The following is a 23,260-nucleotide window of genomic DNA, read 5'->3' on the forward strand; positions in this document are numbered from 1 at the left end:
CAAAACTTACTTCGATCCTTCAGAAGACAATATGCAGAATATTGTCAAAATACATTCGGCATACTCACAAACGTTAAAATATGCGATCGGGAGAGTGACAATTTTCTGCCAAATCTACATCGAAATCTATAGGGTACGCAATGCGACACTTGTCAAGTAATAACATTAGCAGATCATAAAACAATACTAAAAGACAATAGAAAACCTGACTCCGAAAACCAAACTTTGTAAGAAAAGAAATCCAACAACTGTTCAGTGTAGTTAAGCTTCTGTGCTAACGAGCCGTGACAACTTAATACGAAGTTGCCTAAAGCTAGGTATGATGAAGTTAGGAGTGTCTTATACGGAAGATTCCGATATTGTTATTCTTCCGTGAAAGCTGTCATTTTATGTTACCATAAAAAGCTAATATTAATTAAATATATAAAATTAAAAAAGTAAATTAAACGAACAAAATAATGTTATTAAATACAAGCATAAAATAAAATAAAATAGTAAAATTAAAATAAGACACCGATAAAAAACATTTCATGAAAATAAAATTTATAATATATAAAATTTAGAAGGTTTTGGAATAAAGATTCACACTTGTTCCAAATTGCAGGACGATGGGGTTTGTGAATGCCCCTTCTAAAACAAGTTTCTACCGTAAAGTATCTCGGTGTAATGTTGGATCATCGACTGACTTGGTTTTCTCAAATCGAGCTAGTATCCAACCGAATAAGAAAGCTCATATGGATATTTAAAAACCTAAGGCATATTTCATCTAAAAAACTACTGAACACCATTTATCTTACACTAGCGCAATCTGTTATCAGCTACTGTATTCCTGCGTGGGGCGGGGCTGCTAAAACAAGGTTTTTGGATCTAGAGAGAGCTCAACGTTCTCTCCTCAAAGTAATGCTTTTTAAAAATTATATGTTTCCCACAACACAGCTGTACAGCTTATCTGGGCTGCTTTCAGTAAGAAGCCTGTACATTTTGCGCACAGTTCTAAAAACGCACAAAACCCTGCCACACTCAATTGACAGTCTTCGTAAACGTCGTAAAGATGTTGTAGCCAAAACACATCCTGCCAGGACTAAATTTGCCCGTAATCAATTCCAACGGCAATCTCATTATTTGTATAATTTGATTAATAAGAAACTCAATATAAATCCCTTAAACGTACATGCCTGCAGAAAAAATCTTGTTGAGTACCTCTCATCTCTTAGTTACGAAGATGTGGAAAACCTTTTAAAGCGGATTATATAATCACTTGAAGCACATCTATTATTCGTATTATACACATTCACACTCTCACTCATTACACACACACACACACACACACACACACGCACTCACACACACACTCACCCACATATCACATACACACGCACATACACGCACAACGTTAATTTGCCTAAATATATAATATTTTAATATTTTAAAACGCAACTTACTTTTTTTACGCATATAACGGATATTGTTATGGAAGAGCGGAGTCTTCAGATACAGGTGTAGTACTATTACATCTAAAAGAAGGTTCCAAACTTGCAATCTTGTTAAAACTGTAAAAATTTGGAAAAAATAAACTATTTATTTATTATTTATTTATAATAAAAATATAATTAAATTATAATACCTTACTTAAAGCTAAGAACCACAATGTATTACAATATTGTACTTGCTATATCTAGAACTAGGCGTATCACTATCGTATAGGATTTATTTATTAAAAACAAGTATTTTGTGGCGGGAAACTTATTATAGCTTGGGCAAACCGGATATCAAATTAGAAAAAAACTCAATTTTATTGCTCGTAAGTATTTAAGTTAAAACTTCACAACTTTTACAGACAAAAATTCTAACGTGATTATTTGAAACACAAAAATGTTTGATTGTCGTTTACTGGCATACTGATCAAACTGAGACTGTTTTAAAGTCAGAACGCTGTCACTTCTGCGTTTGTTATTTTTACACATTTTGTTTCACTTTCACATAGATTTCAACGCTATTGTATTAATGCAGAATTTTGTTACTAATTTATGTAATAATAATAATTAAATTTTACTAAAAAATTAAAATAAACTGTAAAAAAGAAAACAACAAACACAATCAGTACATATTTAACAGTAAAAAGTAAAAAAAAGAATATATGTATGTATTTCTGCATTAAAAAAAATCTATCTACATTAAAGGTACCAGTCCAGACGAAATGTAGATTTAACTTAATAAAAATTTAAGTTATGAGATTAGTAAAGAATTTATACTCTTTAACACAAAGTTATGAGACATCTTGAATATATTTAGATCTGGTCTCGGTGGAGATATACGAATGTATTATACATGTTCTAAAAAACCTTTTGTCTGTTTTGCAAAGTAACACCTTTTTCATGTTCTTTTCCATTGAGCTGAACTAACCAATTCTAACTAGAACTTTTTCCTGTAAAATCAAGACAAAAAGTGGCTACATTTTCATTCCGGAGCTCTCTTTCAACAGTGAAGTTCCAACGCCCGTAAAACAAAGATAGAACGTGTGTTTACGGCTTAAACATGTCCAAGAGTACAAACGTACAAAGTACAATACTGTGGCTAAGTTATACACGGGACGTGTCGGAACAAGTCTAGCGTACTATCTTCCACAACGAAGTAACAGTAAAATTGTGTTATTGTATTGCCACTTTTATGCGCTTTGACATAGGGACTTTTTGCTAGAAGGAGCATCCTTCGCTGAGAATTGTGCACAGTACATTGCTGCGGGAATTTCCTCCTTTTGTGCATTGTTTTAAGAGTCATTGCATTTGTGTAACAGTAATGTGTCTATATAGCTGAATGCATTGAAAGAAAGGATTATTTTGAGCAATTGTTTACGGTTTATTTGAGTATATTCCTTTCAGTACTGTCCGGAAAATTTAATTTATTTGGCCAATAACAGAATAGAGCGTTGGTCACATTGTTATAAATTAAGATACCAGTTTAATTAAGTTGCGGCACGGTGATAGATTATAACCCGGAGAATTACATAACATACTTTTTTTAGCAAGGATCAAAAATAAAAAGCAAAAAGCAATCCAGCCAACCCAGCTAAAGATTTATGTAATTGGTTTAATAGAAAAGTTAGTTAGACTTTCATATGCTTTTGGTTTTTACTTTATATCTCGAGAATCATAACACATTCTGCTTAATATTCTACTTTGCTACTAAGCCGCACTCTCCGGGCAATTCATAATGGATGAGCTAGTGGCACAGGTTTAAAGTATTTTCGAGACAGTTTTAACATATTTTGCATATATTTGATATAAAGGAGATTCAGAATGGTGATTTTAGAAAAGAGCAACTTCTGATTTTGTGTCCGTCTTTTACTCAGCTAAATTTAAATTTTAAACCATAGAGTCACTACAAACAGACTTAAAAGTAAAACTGTTGATGGAAATAGCGCAGCACTTTATAGGACGTGTTACTTGCATGTCCTGTGATGTGTTTGTTTGTAGTATCTTACCATCTGGTAAGCCATCTGTTTGGTTCGTCAATTATAAATAAGTAAATATTAAATTAAAAATTCAAAACCCCAATTATTTCTCATTCCTCATTCCTTTTCAGTCTAGATTATCCTATTAGTCCAACCCTTTCATTTGATATCCATATTGAGAGAGCTGTCATAAAATGTAATTCACCATATTATGGTGGCTCATGTTAAGCTCATGTTATAGGTACCAAGATAAGTGATGAAAATGTATTAATAATAAACACGAAAAATTATAAAATAAAGATAAACACCCAGCCACTGAAAAAACATTTATGGTCATCACACAAACATTTTCCAGTTGTGGGAATCGAACACAGCCTTGGCCTGAGAAAGCAGAGTCACTGCTCATGCGCCAATCGTCCGTCAAATTCAGTTTATAAAATAACATTAAAATATCCTTAGGATTATGGTCTTGCTGTATTTAAAGTTGCCCGTGCAAGTTTTTACACTCAGCAAAAAGTAAATAGGTCAGAACTTTTAGTTTCCTTGAATTAAAACTCCAAGAGCCGAGCCAACTTTACCCAGTTTGATCCGCGGGAGTTCAAAAGTTTTTAGTTTATTGTCTTGGTCATTGTATTTTTCCTATAAAATAAAACTAATAAGTATACTCTGAGTAATCTTCTTTGTTTTATTTTATGAGATTCATCGGGAAGTATAAAGTTTCTGCAAAATTATATCATGTAAGATATGTAAAAAACGAAGAAGTTGCTAAACAATACCAGTGGATTAATTATCCATTGTTACCTACCTACTAATATCATAAATGTGAAAGTGTGGATGTTTGTTACTCAATAAGCCAAAAACGGCCGAACGGATTTGGATGAAATTTGACATGCATGTAGCCTTTGACTTGGAAAAGAACATAGACTACCCTTAATCCCAATTCCTTAAGTAGTTCCCGAGGGAAAGTTGTTTACGAGCTAAGCCACGGGCAGACAGCTTTGAAATTTTGTATGCATGTCACCTATGCTATGATCTCTCTAATAGTTCCCGTGGTAAGATTAAAAATTGTAAACGACCAAAGCTGTAGACCTAATTCTGAAATCCAGGCAGACGTAGTCGCGTGCAGAAGCTAGTAATAAATAAAGCTAAATAGTTTCTATTTTTTTGGCTTCAATGCGCGTTACTCAGAAACTACTACTACATAAACAACAAATTTTCATTAAATTAGCATAAAAAATTGATTTTTGGTAAGATATTGTGTGTTCCAGCACTTGGCAAATATCCTATCCTTAAGAGAACAGAAATTCCAAACACATGAAGTCGCGGTCGAAAACTAGTCAACCCAATGAAGTTCCTTTTTTATTGAAAAAAATACGTAAATCTAAATTAAAAAGCCGCTCAGAACAACTTTCCCATACAACTTACAAGGGGCGAGTTTCGTTTCACGTTCGCGTTTTTAGCAGTACTGTAGTACCTACACACTTTACTCCTCAGAAATCGTCGGCTTTATTAAAAATTCAGTCGCTGCGCCTCCGTTCTGAGTATGCTCAACAACCGTCGTTCAGTCATAGGCCAGGAGTTGTGCTGGTAAAAATAAGTTAATTTTTTTTTTTATTATATCCTACTTATTAGTTTCCCCTCGTTGGAAGTGATGATGCAGATGTTTGCGGGTTAATCCGTGAGGGGTACAGGTATCTAAAGAGATATCGGATACATACTCGTATAGTTGTATCGCCGCGATATAGATGTATCACTAGACAGCGAAAGCGCTTAGTGACTCGATCGTTTTTAGAAAGGGTGGAAACTAATCACGGCCAAAACCAGAACAGACTGGACAATGTTGGGAAATTATTAATTCTCAAATTCCATAATAAATTTGATTCGGGGAACAGAGTCGTCCCGGGTTCCATCACTCAAAAAGTAACACAAAGCTCGCCACTGCGCCCTCGAGTAATTTTGTTACTATGAAAAAGTACACGTTATTATTTTTTCCCCTTCAAATAAATTTAATTTGCTTTAATCCGTCTAAACCAAGCAAATCTGCATTGTGCAATTTATAATTTCTTCAATGCTTCACGTCCACTGGAGTGGACATTTGTAGCACAGTGGTTACCGCTGATCCTTTCAGTGGGAGATCCCAGATTCGACCCCCTGCGAGAGGAGATCATTAGTATATTGATAATTTCAGAATTTTCTGGGCGTAATTTAACATAAAGCCTTTTGATCACCCGGGAAAACTATCGGCCTTAGACGACAACTACTTCATCATGTCAACCCATTACCCGCCCACTATAGGGCACGGATCCCTTCTGACAACGTGAGGTGTGTAGCCTGTTGTTCACCACGCTGGCCCAGTGCGGACTGCTGGACAACAACTATTTACGTAATAATAATAACGTCGGAGTATAATCAAAAACTCTATTGATCAATGTTATCTTGATGAAGAAGGCACCAACTCCTACATGTTCAGATTTCTACGGTAAAACTACATTGAAAAGAACGAAGATCGACTTTGCTCAAGCATAGAAATTGAGCAACTCAAAATACTGCCTATTACCTTTATTTTGCTTCGCGAAACGACTTGGCAATGAAAAAGTTACACATTTTATATTCATAAAAATCTTACTTCGTTATATTACTTTGTTTGTGGAAACATTTTAGCAAAGTTGCTATAAAGAATAATAAATAGATTGAACCTTATTTATCATCTTATTTACCATCTTATAAATTATAGCTTTTGTTACTTTCTTGAACATAACTTTAGGTCGGTCAAGTTAGTTTCATGACATTAATTTAATCAACAATTTCACAATTCAAACTTTTATTTCATAAATGCATTATTTAAATATGAAACAAGTTAGAGAAAGAATTGTTCTTTTGCGCGTGAAATCTCGTTTAAACGAACAAAATTCAAATGGTTCAAATTAATTGACTTAGCGTGTGAAGACATTTAACGGATACTAACCTAAAATTGTTTTGAAATCAGTCAGTATGGCGACTTTTTGAAAAGTTAAAAAAACGTACAGTATTTGGCTACCGTGTTTTTTTTTATTTTGTAAGAACTACTGGTTCCATTAGTGTAAGATGATTGTGGTATCTACATTAGTTAACTTAGGTAAAATTATGAGGATCTAAACGCACATTGGTCTTAGAATCAGACCTCTACATATTTAGCAAGGTATATACGAGTAGATACAATATGATGGTGTAATGCTATTTTCATATTTTTTTCGACTACTCGCATTTAGGCTGAAAAAGTCACGTGCTGTTTTGCTTTACGTTTTCACTCTTTTTCTGGCACCTTCATCTTACACTGTCTACTTCTGAAGAGACCATTTACGCTTTTCGCCTAAATTTCACTCAATTACTTATCGTTGGCATTCACGGCGTTTTAATGAGTTTTTAAGGCTATTACCTTACTCAACTCACACTAAACGAGATGAACATCGAATTGAATCTCCTAATAACAGATACTGTACCGATATTGTGATCCTTTTAAGTTTTGATAAACCCATCACCTTCGTGGATGAATTCTTGCGACATCAAATGACGCTTCTAGGACATTTTTCCTATGAATGCGAATACCATGCTAGGGAAAGAGCGAGTAAAAATACCCTCATATCAAACAGCACTGAATTAAAACTTCAAAGTTATGTCTTAATAGATATAAAGATACTACAAGCTTTAACTACCTACAAGAGACATTTTATATCTCTTAAAATCAATTCTTAGAATTGACAGAGAGGGTTAACTCAAAAAGCCATTATGAAAAAAAATTACTATTATTTTAAATTATCATTAGCAGAACAAATTTTTTTACAACTGCGTAGATCTGAAGGTCGCCTCCGGTCCAGGACTTTAGAACTGGTTAAACACTTCAACAGTTTTATAAATAGTTGTTGGTTGTTAATTATCAAAATACTATAATTATGGTTAATATATAATGAATCATTCGCTCAGCAACTACATAAACCTGGCAAATGTGCACGGTGCAGGAGAGTGCATTTGAAAGATCTCTGTGATGTGATGTGCAATTTTAATTTTAAATTATAAATTGAATTCCCTAGTTTTAGCGGAATGTAGCTAACTAAACTTAATGTTCATTTGAAATCGTGCAATACCGCCTGCTTCTTCCCAATACTTACAATGATGTTAATAAATACAATACAAATTATTATCTTCAGTAATTCGAAATATTCCACTACAATCATTTTCGAAAAATTTTACTAAAACATATAAGGGTAATTTATCAACATGTCGTTAACATTTCCTTTGTGCTTGTATTTACTAAGGTTATAAAACTCATTTTAGTACCAAGAAGATTAGTTTAATGCTAACTCAAAGAAGTTATTTCTGTGTCGCCTCGCATCGCGGCCGTGCTTTCGCTGGATAATGGATCTTAAATTCAATTTCCATAGTAATCGTTTGATGCCCTGGGGTTATTAATTAATCCCCTCTTAGTTTCAATCTTTGTAACGTTTTAATTATTATTATCGAGTCGTTTAAGTTGTTTTCACTAATTCAATATATCGTCATCAGGCATCTCCGGGGGCACAGTTTTACACTCAGAATGAAAAAGGGTTTGGGCCGTAGTCCACCCCTCTGGCAAAATGCGAATATTTAGACTTCACGCACCTATGGACGCACGTTGGTTCTAATTTTTTGGTTCCTAGAATATAATCCTAAGTGGACAATCTATCTTCCTTAGGCTAACAATTATTCTTGTGGTCGAAGTAACAATAAACCCAAATTGAACAAAATAAATCAAGTAAAACTAGGATTATGTATGTTGGTGTCTTTTGAAACTACTTTATAAGTGTAACATGTCACAGAGAAGAAGTTTCGCAAGAAGCTCGGTAGGCTGATTACGTATCTCGCAAAAGGCAAAAGGCCTGCGAGAGGCGTAAATCTTGCAATCACTGCTGTCCAACGTCACTTTTGTTTATTTATTGTATGGAAAAGTGACGTTTGACAGCAGTGATTGCAAGATTTACGCCTGTCGCAAGCCTGTCGAGATACGTAATCACCCTGCCCATCCTATCTGTAAAATCTTAATATACTTACAACAACTTGTTACTCAGAATTTTTGTTTTTCGATAATAGACTAGCGCTTGACTACAATCTCATCTGAATGATGCGCTTGCCAAGAAGATACCTATTCATATCCGGATTGTAAGAATTAGGAAACGCGGAACTCGGAAGGGCGTCCCAATCCCCAGCCATGCGTATAAGAAAAGACGAAGCAAAAATATATATATTTACAGTCTGCAATCTTTGAATTGGTTGGTCCCTTAAGATAATTTAAAGAGATCATACAAACACAGCAATACAATCGCCATATGTTTCTTGTCAGACACAATGGTCTATCATATTATTCGAAAAGAAGAAATTAATCTAAACTTGGTTTTTGTTATAATACAGTCAGCGAAATAAAAATAGCAATACAATCTGTAGAAGTCGAGTAATAAAATGAATGTAACAATAAAAACGGTGGCCATCCGCAAACATTTATCACTGCCAGTGCTCCAATGAAGTGTCTCGGAGAGCTCACATTAGAGGTCTCGCTGAAATGAGAAACTGTATAATCTTCAGTCATATACCGTGATTTGTTGTAAACTAGGAAATTGCGATTTCTTATTTTGTTAAGAAATGGAAAAATATTATATTTCTCTGACGTAATATTCTCTAAATAATACTTTAACTTACTTTTTATTGCTCAAATTCTTGTTAATTGTGTTCTACGAGTATAAAACGATTTCACCGCCGTTTGTAGAATGATTTGCGTGACATTTTGTTCGGTAAGGAATGCCGTCGAATCAAAATGTTTTTATATCTTAAATTACTTTAACTTTCGTTGAGCTTTTTGCGTGTTATAATTTATGTACCTTTTAAATATAAGTTATAATTAATGTGCTTAGGAAAAAGATTTTCATTAAAAACAGCCGTTAATTCCGCAGTCTCAATAATTAAAATATTTTATATATTCCAATATTTGATTAGTGTCACAACCCGATATGCAAAACTAAAACTAATAAAGTGGTACATATGATATACTTTTAGTATTTTTTTATAGTTTTATGTTAAAGAGCATATTATGAATTGAATGAAATAGTGGGTAAATCTTTTAACTAGGTACGTAAAACTCAATCTGAGCAATAAAATAAAAGTAACAATAAAATCGTGGCCAAGTCTGATCATTTATGACTGCCAACTGAGAATTCTCAAGGGAGGTCCGGTAAAGGATATGAGATGTCTGAACAATCCCTTTCCATATTACCAGAAAATTTAATTGTTTTTATACAATATTTACTTAATACCATTTTTAATTTAAACTTTAGTTTGTAATTATTATTCCTTATAACTTTAAGTCTGATTTTAAATATAGATGTTTTTAAAGAAAGAAACCATTTTTTCAATACAATATTATATAAAACAAATTACTCTACATAATTAATAATATTTGCCAACTCGCCTAAACGACCTCCCTGTCGCAGCGGTAAACGCTGTGGTTTTACCGACGAAGACGTGCCGCTAAGCGATTTAGCGTTCCGGTACAATGACGCCTAGAAATTGATTAGGGGTATTGGTTTATGATAACTGCCATACTCCCTAACAGATTAGTCCGCTACAGTTTGTTTGAAAGGTATTTATTGCGAGGTCCCATTTAAATTTCATAGCTGAAAATAGATCTGATGAAGAGTTTCGAAAAAGACAACGGAAAAATTAGCAAACTGCGATGGCTGATATGACATTGTTAGCGCAATCAAACCTAGTACCCTCGAAAATTTTACGCAGATGTATTCTTCGTTTAAATTACATTCACATTATTCTTCGTTGTTATAGCCATTATTTCAGGATTCTGTTTTTATTTGCTATTTTTAATTAATTGAAAGAAATAATTTCCATGCTAGCTGGAATTGTAACATCCATTTACAAATTATTGCGCCAAAATTGATTCCCTTTTCCCGTCTTTTGGTTTTTGCCGTAAAGCACTTTTGGCTTGAAAGGACGGAAATGTATTCAAGTACACTCAAGCAACAGAATGGTCGGTATTCGTAACCTTAAAAGGCTCTGGAAACCCTTTTTGATTGTATTGTGCCCGCTTTATGATATACATACATTATTGTAATATTGTTGGTAACATTCCGTGGTCCCTTACACAGATTTCAAATCGAGATAACATATTCTCTAGACAACAATACGTAAAATACTATAGGTATTATTATTTAAGGTCTTTGATATAATTTACTCTGTGGATTTGTAGGTGAACATACAGCATACATCCGGGGACGTATTCTCTATGTTCACCATGCTTATATCTGCTGCAAAGCAACATCTTTGTTCCGGGTAGAACTTTAAAGAAACAACAATTCCAACAACTCAGATATACTTACTACGTCATCATATCAGGAAGAGTCATATTTTTCAGTTTGAATTGGGACTACCCAAACCTTTTTGTTATTTTTCTTCCAATAAAAAAAAGTAAGTTTATGTTTATGTAAAAATGAATCCTAGCTAGATCGATTTTTCGCCCCCGAAACTCCCTGTATACTAAATTTCATGAAAATAATTGGAGCCGATTCCGAGATTCCAATTATATATACACAAGAATTGCTCGTTTAAAGATATAAGATATACATCATCTAGTTGCAAACTTTTAGTTTTCTATCTACTTTTCAAAGGTTCATATTACAATGATACACTCTGAAACACATTGCTTTTTAGGTTTTTATAATTCTTATAGTGTTGTGGATTTTTATAGTCTTGTGGATGTTATTGTTCGCCTGCGGTTATACAATTAAGCTTAATTTGCTTATACCGCCGCCAAAAGCAAGACAATCTGTAAGGTGTAATTTATAATTTTCTTCAATCTTTATTCTCCACACAGAACAGATCTTTTTTGATTGACTGTTAACCATTGTTAAATGGTTCATTCTAAAGTCAACATCTCCTGAGGATGCTCCGCTGTCGGTGCGAATCGTGTGAAATTTGTTTAACACCGCCTCTGATATGCACTGCCAAGGTGTTTGTGAATATATAATTTCTGAATTCTCTCTAGTCTGGTGGGAGACTTCGGCCGTGGCTAGTTACCACTCTACCGACAAAGTCATACCGCTGAGCGATTTAGCGTTCCGGTCCGATGCCACATAGAAACAGATTAGGGGCAAGGGTTTAATATAACTACTATACCCCTGGACAGGCTAGCCCGCTACCATCTTAAACTGCAACGAGTGAGATAGCAATCAAATAAAGGCTAACTAGTGATAAAATTTGGGAAAATAATAATGTTTTGATAGTATTTATTTAACACGAGAAAAACCGCTAAAAATATCTAGTGTTTCAGTAATAACGGTATATTTTCTTGCGCCCTTCGTTTCATTTTCGTCGTTTCATCATTAAGACACATCAAAGGCAGAGATGAGCTCCCTCGGACTTCTTCATGAAATACGGCCTTAATAATAATATCTTATTATCTTCGTTCCCATTCACCTTTGTGTCCCTTATTTCTAGTGATATAAGTATACTACGGTATATGTCACCAAGAACGAAGGTCCTTTGATTACATACAAAAACATTTTCTTCAAAACCCGAATATCTATTTCAACTGGATTTATGTTGTATTTTAACGAGCCGATATTCCACTATGTTATATTAAACTATGTTAGAACATATTACATAAAATATTATTAAATAATGCTAAATGTAAAAATGTTATCCGGCACATATTTACAAAATTACTGTAAGGCTGGTCTAAATCTTTTCGAACTATAGCTATGAAAGTATCGACAAATCCGAATACAATCGTTTGGCAACATTTCAAGATACGCTTCGACTCATAATGCCATTACTAAACGTTATTTGGCGTATCAAACAATAGTTACAATTCACGCTACTAGTGGATGTGTCAGTCCTTTTGTTTATGCCTATAATAGATTATCGGGGTAAATAACAAGTCATGCTAAGGTCAATACCACAAGCTTCAAGGATATATCTTCTGTATACACACGGAAATTGAACTTCAAGCCAGTTATAAATTGTAAAGTCCATAGCTGGATGAAGGTGCTATGTCATCATCATCATCATCATCATTATGTCAACCAATCGACGTCCACTGCTGGGCATAGGTCTTTTGTAGGGAGTTCCACAATACACGGTCCTGGGCCGCTTGCCTCCAGCGGCTCCCAGCGACTCGCCTGATGTCAATGGTGCTGTGCAAAGACTTGCAAATCCCAGCTTGCGATACTTATGTGCACAGAATTATGAACATACAAAACAGTGTACACGAATAATACTGAAGCATCAAAAACCACTCCACTTTAGTAGAGTTACTAGATCAGTGGGTTAGTCACTTCATTCCATTTAGCAGTGGACAGTAATTGTTTTACAAATAATGTTTTAAACGTTTACCATAAAATGGGAAAAGTTTGTGTGCTGGCAATATTCCGCGGGTTTTTTTGGTCACAATGCACTGCATGGAATAAAAGCTACATATACAATGTAGACAAAGGCAACTCAACAGAAGATATTTCGAAATATATCTTTGAAAAGACTAATGTAAATGTTCAATTATCTAAGATAAGAATGAAACAGGCGAAACGATATGAATCTCATAAATTTGATATCCCTAATAGTAAGTTATCAGTGTTTATGGATGGAAATATGTGGCCAGAAGGAATAGCGTTTAGGCGATACTTTTTTTTTTAAGCACACAGGCAAGCACGCTCCTCAGACGGCGAAGACAGCGGCAACGGTGTGTAACTAAATAACTCTTAATGGAAAAAAAATGGCAAAAACCCTTTATGGAGCACTGGGTTAATACACACTCACACACCAAGTGCTCAAGAGGGTTCCTTAGTTAGGAGATTCCTAATTTTTTATTATTTATAGGTTTGGCCAATTTTAGTTTATAATATAGTAAATAAGATAAATGTTATTATTGTTTCTATGGATTTTTATCATAATTAAACGTTATTATTATTATTATCATAGCTGAATGAATGATGGTTCTGTATGTTTTTAATTTCGCGATCCCACTCTTTTTTTGTCGTCTGTACAGTTAATGGCGGAGCTAACAAGCGTAGCGTTTTCCTGCAAATTGCTGCTATTTCAGCGACTTGGGATTCCTATCCTCCGAGCTTTCTGCTTGGACCATTGCCACATAAGTTTCACTAAATCACTTATATGCTTTGATTTAAAAAGTATTCATAATAATGATCCTTTTCTTACAAAACTTATTGCTTGGATGAAATGAAAAAATGTAAATAAACTTTATTGTACACCTAACAGAAATTAAATAATAAACAAAAACAACACAATAAAACACAGGTACAATGAGCGGCCTTATCGCTAACAAGCGATGTCTGCCAGGCAAACCAACAAAGGAAAGGAGAAAAAAACACGGTAAGTCCGTGTTTAGTCCGTTCCGTGGTTGTACACAAGAGCAGAGCAGTTACCAAATTAAAAATAAATATATATATCATGGATGACTCTAATTTCATGGATGATTCTAATTTCAAAGAAAAACTGTATTAAATACGCAGTGACAACCATAACATGAGTGATTACATTAAAGTCAAAACAAAAAGGTTTTGGTTTTTCTAAATAGTAATACATCAATTCTTGTTTATTTTATATGAAAACTACTAATGCAGTATATCTAAATTATTTTAGTAATAATCATTCTTTAACTATATATATTATGGTAGTTTCGAATATATGTAATACCCTTACTTGGTTAGTTTTTGTAATTGTGTTTGCAGCGTGCGTAGGGGCATGTGTGCGTGTGTGCATAATATCTACTCGACTCTTAATACTCATAAACCACTGAATCAAATGAAATTACTTTCGGAGTTAAAAAGCACATAGTGATAGAGTTAAATCTTAAATGCTTCTACAACTTCGATCAAAGTTATTCTACTAGAACCCGAGATATCGCTTGACCCGGAATCCATGCAGATTGAAGTCGAGGTTAAAGCTAATATTATGGTAATGAAGTAGAAAAGTTAGTCTATGGGCTTCTGGGAACACCGCGACATTAAATTGAAGTTTTGTAATACATTTATCCACATTTGTTTGTTCCTAGAAATAAAAAGTACCAAATTAAAGTAAAATTTGTGAAGACTTTTGTTGGTCCCTAAAAATTAATACTAACATGAACCCAAGAGGCATTTAACGTGATATGCTCAAAGAATGTTCCATCAAAATTTCAAGATCTACGTTCAGCCGTTCAGGTTGTAGGTTATGTAGGTAATAAAAACTAAAGAAGAAGATAACATTGTGAATAAGTCAAAAAATAAAATCACTCAAATGTTGAAAACGATAACAGCATCATAGTATCAAGAGAACTTGCTACTTTTTTGAAGTCATTTAAAAAGGACTTTTAAGGACTTTTTTTATGATAAGATATTTTATAAAATGCCCTAGCTTAGCCTTACCAATATTTTAAAATCAAAGATGTTTAATGGGCTGGTGAATGGCTTATTTGCTATTTTTTATCCCTGAAAATGCATAGTTTATTATTATGGGGTAGAGCTAAAACTCATTTCTGGTATAACCTCTCCACTGTATGAATGGTATCACTAGAATGGTAACATACCGAATGTATAACACTAGTGGTGTAAAGCGGGTATACCGTTATATAGTTCAGCTACCTATTTGTTACAACAAATCTCAAACAATAGTTATTGGATTGACTTATAATTTAAATATTTTTTACAGAACATTTTATTTCTTTATTGAGCCATGGAATAATGTGGCCGGGTTTAGGTAGTCAAATATAATAAATCTGCAACACTCGTATCTGCGCAAATCATTCTTTGATGTCTTGATTGATAGCAATCGCTCGGTTCAACAATCATTTATTTCCGTGCCAAAACCGAAAACATAATGAGTCAATTGCAATCATATGATGGTTGTCTATTGCGGAACAAAATGATTTATTCTAATTAAGAAAATGGATTTGAATGTTCCTCTAGAAGGAAATTAAAACAAAGTGTTCAAAGTTTACATTCGTAAACTAAGCTGAAATCAAACAATCTTTTTTTCGCTTTTAACAATCACCGCGCGAAGCAAATGTCTAATGGCCAGCACGGAAGAGTAAATTTTAAACCATTATTTATAATAACAGTTCATCCTTCGCACCGCGCAAATGTTAGCATGCTACGATTGTCTCGTAGCCAAGCTGTAACTGTATCGGCACGTTGGTTTAAAATTCTAATCTCAGAGCCCAGCAATGTAAGTTTTGACGAATGTCTCGTGGCCAAGCTGTAACTGTCTCGGCGCGTTGGTCTAAAACCCTAACCTCAGAGCCAGCAATGTAAGTTTTGACGAATGTCTCGTGGCCAAGCTGTAACTGTATCGGCGCATTGGTTTAAAACTCTAAACTCAGAGCCAGCAATATAAATTTTAACGAATGTCTCGTGGTCAAGCTGTAACTGTATCGGCGCGTTGGTTTAAAACTCTAACCTCAGAGCTGGCAGTGTAAGTTTTGACGCTAACACATTTTACGCTCGAGTTACGTAAATCTTTTAAATGTGATTAACGCTCGAATTACGCAAATCTGTGAAATGCGATAGATAATATAAAAATATATACCTTCCGACAAAAACATGCCGCCAAGTTATTTAGCGTTCTGGTACGATGCCCTGAAGGAAATTGATTAGGTTTTAATAATAATAATAATAATCATTTATTTGCAAAACTCATGTAAAATTTATAGATGTTACAAAAAGGTGTACTGCAATACTGGAGATAACTTCACTTACACACATATGAGTTAAGAAATTGCAAAGAAATTGTCAAGGGTGTAGTTATTGTAGAATATAAATAAAAGAACAAGAAGCTTTTTCAATTAGATCCCAGATTTGAAGTCAGCGTCTTGGAAATAAGTAGGTACATGATACGCGAACAGATAACGTCCGTCAACTTCCGTTGCTCCCACGCAACACATGTATTAATGAAGAGAAAATTCGTATTAAATACACGTTCAAACGAGGTTACCTTGAAGGACAGGGTATTGACACAGGAAATCTCGATTGTTTTCATCACGCTTGCCTTTTAATTAGCGGCATCACGCAATAATAAACATATAAAGAAGTGTACTATTTTAACTATGTTCGTTCGGGTGGAATCTTGAAACTCAATAATTATGAAGCAGATTCAACCGATTTACACGTTAAGTTTAAATTGCAATGCATGGTTAGCTGTGTGACGTTATTCTAAATCCAAAATGGCGAGCTAGTTATTACCAGTGCTGAGAATAACTTAAAATCATATCAATCTGAATTAAAATACGATGGTGATGAAAGAATTCGTTGCTCAAATTTTATATGGATAGACTAAAACATAAAACCAAAATTCAATTATTCAAAATTAGAACTAGATATCTGGGCTGCTGCTGAGATAATTAAGTTTTACTTGATCTTCATATGATGCGGTCGTGTCATAAAATTATTAAGCTCTTATTAATCATCGGCCCCATTAATTTTTACGAGTATACCACAGGATATAAATCGCATATCGGGTGTCAAAGCATCGTAAATAAATAAGTGCTGACGGAATCTGTCAGTTCGCTGAGGTTCAAGTGGGTTGAAAATTCGCGCCATCAAAGTTTTAAAATAATACTAAGGGAAATATACTAAAGGTCTCACTACCATAGCTCAAAGCAGTATTATTTCAATAATGTTGACGCTCTTGTTTCAGAATTAAAACTCTTATTTTAGTGACATGCTGCTTTAAGCTATGGTACTAAGCTTATCCAAGCTCCATGCATGGATACTTTTTGATATGAAGCGCGCAATTTTATCTCGGATTATCTCTACCAGCCTCGTTCACTAATGGAGCAAGAATAGGTATTACGTGCGAACCAACTTTGGCTATTCGGTTAAAATTTCAGAAATTCGCTTCCCAACTGTGTAATAAAAGGAATATCTAGTTACAGCTGACTTGTCTATGAATGCACTAAGCTTACGTATACACTTGCGACTCGATTGAAAATGTATAACATGTACTTACGTAAAAAAAAGAAGAAATATGACTACTAAGTACTACCTATTTTCACCCCGATGATAAGAAGTAAGGTTCCCGATGTGCTCTAATTTCGAAATAATTTTATTTGGAAATCGAATGAAGTCTGGTCAGATTGGCTGCGGCTTTTTGACTACCCTAGCGGCATAGTCTTATAATCAAGTTTTAATATCAGAGTACAAACCTAATTAGGAACATTTTCTAGGGATATGTATCGCACTAATTCAGTCGTTTTAACAAATTACCAATCGGTCGTCTTGATACATAATGCATAGCTTAACAAAAAAGTATACTAATCGCAAATTTTGTATTGTAGTAACAAGTAGCAAGTGGTTTGCGCTAATAGTATAACAATTTTTTCTGAATGCCATTAAAAAATTTCGATCTTAAATAAAATTTTATTCTGTGAAGTCAGCGCTTTAACGAGTCATTCACTGTTAAAGCTGTATTACTGTGGGACTTTTTCCCCTGGGAAATTAGTCATTCCGAGTCTATTCACCTGTTCAAATATCATTACAAAAAAAAAAACGTATTACTTATCTATGTTATTAAGTATTGTATAAGTTTATGATACCATATATATCGTAAATATCTATTCTAATAAATTTACGTTTACACCTGTATTTTTGGAGTTATTACGTTAATATATAACGCTAATGTAAGTTCATTATATTTTAATTTTTGGACTTTACTCCTTAAGAATCGATTTTCATATATAAGGCGCCTGGTATGAGAAATATGTGAGGAGTAAAATCTACTGATGAATGACCTCGTTACGTTTTCGCTTTGCGACGTTGCATGCCCGGCAACAGTGATGCGCAAACATGCAACGTCGCTTTCGTTTAATTAACTTATTTTTCCTATTTAAGTTACCAAGGAAACCGAATATTATCTAGGTAAAGAAACAAACACATAAATATATAGAAAACATTATACATTTTTTTTCCTATTCTTGTTACCATGGAAACTAAATAATAAACAATACATTTATCCTAATAGTTCTGATACTCTACATCCACCTCCATCTCCCGTAGGCTACTTTTAAGAAGTTACACTTCCGCCGTGTGTGAATAAATTGCACAGGATTTTTAATTTACCCTTTCATATGGTATTAATCTTTATTCAGCTAAATAAACTCTTTTTGTGTATGTTTCGATAATCGTACTTAAGGAGGAAACTTCAGTCGTGCGTCGGAGCTGACACACACTTTTTTTTACTTTATTCACCATCCACTTTCCACCTTTTTATCGGCTTCGCACTCTCAGGTAACCTTTAAAAGATTACTTTTAGTGCTAAAGCCGCCTTTGCACCGTAGCCGGTAGCGCTAAGTACTACAACTGTTATCCTTGTTGTTTTTTTATTTTGTTTTGTTGCAATAAAGTTTTGCTATTCTATTCTATTATAACATTTCAAGGAACTAAAAATGCGACACGACTAAAATACGCAGGTGTGTCTACACTTTAATTTACACTGACCTATTTTCAAGTTGTCGACACAGGTCACCACAAAGTATTGTATTCATTTCTTCCAGACTGTTTTGTAAGAGCTGTCAATTGTACAGTCTAGAACTCATTATGACCCAAGTGTTTTTCTTTGCTTTTATTTCTTGCGACAATCTCGAAAATAAACATTTACTAATCTCAGAAATATTCGGTTATATATAACAAGCAGCATAAAACCAATTTCTTAACTTAAAGGACGTTTAACATCAAAAGTTACAGCACTTTGTATCAATTCCCACGTTTTTCTTTTATTTCTCGGACCGGTCTTTTTTCACTTCACCGCCTTTTAATTGATGGACAGAAAACAAATAGAGCTTGGGTATTTTAGCAACGTTCCATTTACCAGTAAAATAAATAAAGGGAGAAAATTTAATATACGAAAGGGGTGGAAACCAATAAAAGCAATTCTGAATCTGCCACGGGGTAGTTATTATCCCGTGCGAAGGGTCATTTTTTATTTTTTCGTTGAATCAGTTGGGTAATATTTTTTAACCGATTTCTTAAACCTACGCAGTTTTTCAATTAGTTGTTTTTTTTTTATGTATGTATACCGGATATGGAGGTTTTCAATTAGCTGTTTTTTTTTGTTTTCTTTTTAATTTCTTAAACGTGTCTGGGACGTCGGCCGATTTGAGTGTTAGGGCATGGTAATCAACGTGACTTTTTACCTAATATAACCCATTTTTTGAACCGACTTAAGAAAAGAAGGAGATTCTGAATTGGACTGTAGGCTTTTTTTTGCATTATTATATGTTACTCGATTACTCTGCCAATTTTGATAATTCTTTTTATCCTATCCTCATTTATATAAACGTTGAACAAAAAATACAACTGACAATGACTCTCATCTCAAACATAAACAGATTTTATTCAATTTGTGGGAATCAACCATTATTTGAGATTTTCCTCCCCTTTTCATGGATTTGCCCAAATCAGAACCGGTCTACTACTGATGGAGAAATCAATCAGTATTTAATTTAAATGAACTGCTTAAAGAAACTGCTTATTATTTTACAGTCTTTCTCACTGTTTCTCTTTTTGGAGAAAAACCAAATTTCGTACTCAGATTAACATATAAGAATATCTTCCTATGAGTGTTCATACTATATAGACATTTTAAGACTACTACAACTAACAGTTTAATAAATACAATACACAGATTGCAAAATAATCATCATAGTACTCGTGCTTAAAATTTTTTTTTTTTTTGTTTCAGACGACGACTTCCTCAGCAAACCAAACCATGTCCGTGTTATGATATAGAAATAAATATAGTGCTAAGTTTCAGTGTCAAGTGTAACATAGTTATCCGTTAATTTATTACACATTAGAATAAAGCTTGGAAAATTACCGAATAACAAAATTGTGTGCGGGAATCGTGATCGTAAATAAAAAAATGTGCTGCTAATAAAAACACATAACTTCCGCAGTAAATTTATTTGTGTGTGTCCGGGCTCGCGGTTGAAATGTCGTCGAGGACGGGACAGCGCGGCACGTCGGTCGCGACCAGCCAAAGGAAACACAGGTCTAGATCCACGCCGAGGTACGACCTGGAGAAGAAGCCGAAGAAAAAAGACCTCAAGACAACAGGAACGACCAGTTTGGTATCGATTCCTAACAGCATAAAACTTACGATGCTCAACAGCGGCCTGATTTCTTTTGGTGAGTTATTAAACCTTACCTATATGGCTTATCTTCTATTAGTTGTTTTATGCTACCAAATCAGCGGGAACCATTTGTTTTCTTCGCGCTGGGTAAACAACGTTGACGCGGGTCTGTAAATGGATGGGTGGCCGACTTTGGAAGATTGAAAATAATTTTTTATCCATAAATGTCAGCCTTATTCGCAAACATAGTATGTCAATCGTTAAAAGAAAAACCGTTAACGCGATTTTAGTTGATTCGTATGCGGAAGGTGAGCCAAGAAAACTCCTAATATTATTAATTAGTCCTAACACTGAAGTCCTCATAAATGAGGCAACACTTTTTGTATTCAATATCATTAAGCCTTAAGTAAGGATATTGCTCCCGTCCGCTGAGGAGTTCTGTCCTATATCTCCAATCATATTCATCACTTCATTCACCTACACGAAATTTTTGTTAAACTAAATTGGTACTACAACCAATAGGTTGTAATACCAGTTTATCTGAATACGGGACAAAATTAATATTTAAATCGTTTAACATTTGGCGGAGTTATTGTATAAAATCGTCAAACACTTTCACCCCCTCTCAGGAATGGTGCTGAATTCACGGATAAAAGTATCCTATTTCCTACCTCGAAGTATGAATTCCGATCATGTTTTTTCAATTGATTTTAGCAGTTCCTACGGACAGACAGACAGACAAAAATGAATCAATGAACGGTATAAGGTCAAGTCCAGCAGCGGCTGTCCATCGGTTGATCTGATGATAGTGATTATATGAATGTTGTTTGTAAGGATATGTGTTCTAATGTTGCCGTTAAAAGATGACAAAAAATCATAAAACTATTCTAAATATTCTTTTTTATTCAAATTTGCATAAAGTATGTATTTCCAAACTTAGAAAGGGAACTTCTAGAGTGCATACTTTAGGAATTCAAGTAGGGGATGGAAGTTTTAAAGGAGGTCCTATTATATCACAATTTTGTTTGAGACGGAGCGCGTCCGGTGAAGAACTACCGACAAGCTTGTTTCGACCGCCAAGATATGTTCCAGAACAAAATTTTAGGCGTGGTTGCCGGCGTAATTGCATTAACACGAAGCTTAACACATATGCCTCAGATTGATGGACACAGGGAAGCACAGGGTTTTGGACGTGGTTCTCGCAAGCCCTGCGAAGTGTTGCTTGTCTAAAATCAGTATATAAGCTTGGTTTTTAATTTCAGTCTGTAAAATCAACTCTCAAGAAAACTAATCAATATTGTACATAAGAGTAATCCCCAAAATCCTATATAGATGTCTTCCTGTTTCCATTCCCCTGTTTTCTAATGCATAGCGTAAAATGTTAAATCCATTCAGTATGCACAGACAGCGGTGATCTTGAATTTCAAATTCGTATCCGATACACACGGCGCATTCAGAAATGGCCGCTGTTTCAGTTCTGGCGTATTTTCCACTCCGACACATTGCTACTGTATATTCCTTCACTTACTCTGAAGGAATGCATTTGGAGCGAATTTATGTGCACAGTCTATATACAAATTCAAATCCTAAATATGTTCGTCCGCTTGTACTGTATGCCTACTGCCCTAGTTCTCTGCTTCTTCTTTTATTTATCTATACTTATAATAAAACTGTAACTGGAAGATTTCTGTACATTTAATATACTTTGAATTTTTTTACCGGGGGATGCTTTATAATTGGTACTGAGTCCAAAACAGATTTTTATTTAATTTTTGTCTGTCTGTCTGTCTGTCTGCCTGTCTGTCCGGGTATCACGTAAAAACTACTGAACGGATTTAAATAAAAATCGGTATAGTGGTAGCTGATATTCCGGGTCAACATATACGAAAATAAATTTCCAATTTTCCCCGCCGGCTGTTAGAGGCATGGCAGTTGTATTAAACTCATGCACCATGTAGAGTGGTAATCGCTGAAGCCACTCTCTGTCGGGTGGCTTCAGTTGTGGCTAGTTACCAAAGAAAATTATAAATTCCCAAATTTTCCCCGCCTGGATCTCGCACTTGATCTCACACAAACTAAAGCGTGAGGGCACTGCGTCAAATATCGACAAATATATTCATAACTTTATCAATTGGGAAAGAACAACTGCTAAGCTTCTGGCCGGCTTCTTCTCGGCAGAATATGACTTCCAAACCGGTGGTAGAGTCACTACCAACGGACATACTTGAAGTTTCAAAAGTGCTTATATTAGATTTCAGAAGGCCTACATGAAATAAATAAATTTTAATATTGAATTTGAATTTTCGTCATTACCATAACGTTTGCTATAATCCCTGAATACAGTTTCTTTAGACAGTTGGGAGCCCTATAGCTCAGACCTTTAATAGTGATTGGTTATCACTTTACGTCAATATTTAATATGGAACAGCTCGACTTGTTTGTTTTACAACGGCGAATGCGTCATGCGTCGGCAGAAGCTTGTAAAATTGATAATGGAAAACATATCTCGTACTAACATGACTCACATATCTACGTCAATAGTATAGGAATGCAGGAACTATCTATACGTACAAAATGTATCTTGTACCAAATTCGCCTATTATTTAGTACCTACTAGCTTATGTCCGCGATAGCGATAAGCTTTTTATGTAAGAGAAGTTGTCTGAGTGCGGAAA

General features: G+C 34.5%; 1 protein-coding gene across 1 annotated transcript in view; it reads left to right on the plus strand.

Moving 5' to 3' along the window:
* The window catches only part of LOC120633289, a 188,628-nt gene that overhangs the window by 67,587 nt on the left and 97,781 nt on the right, over nucleotides 1–23,260 (plus strand). Inside the window, exon 2 of the mRNA XM_039903469.1 lies at nucleotides 20,195–20,640. Within this exon, the coding sequence (XP_039759403.1) occupies nucleotides 20,445–20,640 (196 nt within the window). The 5' untranslated portion in view covers nucleotides 20,195–20,444. The remainder of the gene's footprint in view (nucleotides 1–20,194; nucleotides 20,641–23,260) is intronic.

Source organism: Pararge aegeria, chromosome 21 (assembly GCF_905163445.1).
Source record: "Pararge aegeria chromosome 21, ilParAegt1.1, whole genome shotgun sequence".
Lineage (NCBI taxonomy): Eukaryota > Metazoa > Arthropoda > Insecta > Lepidoptera > Nymphalidae > Pararge > Pararge aegeria.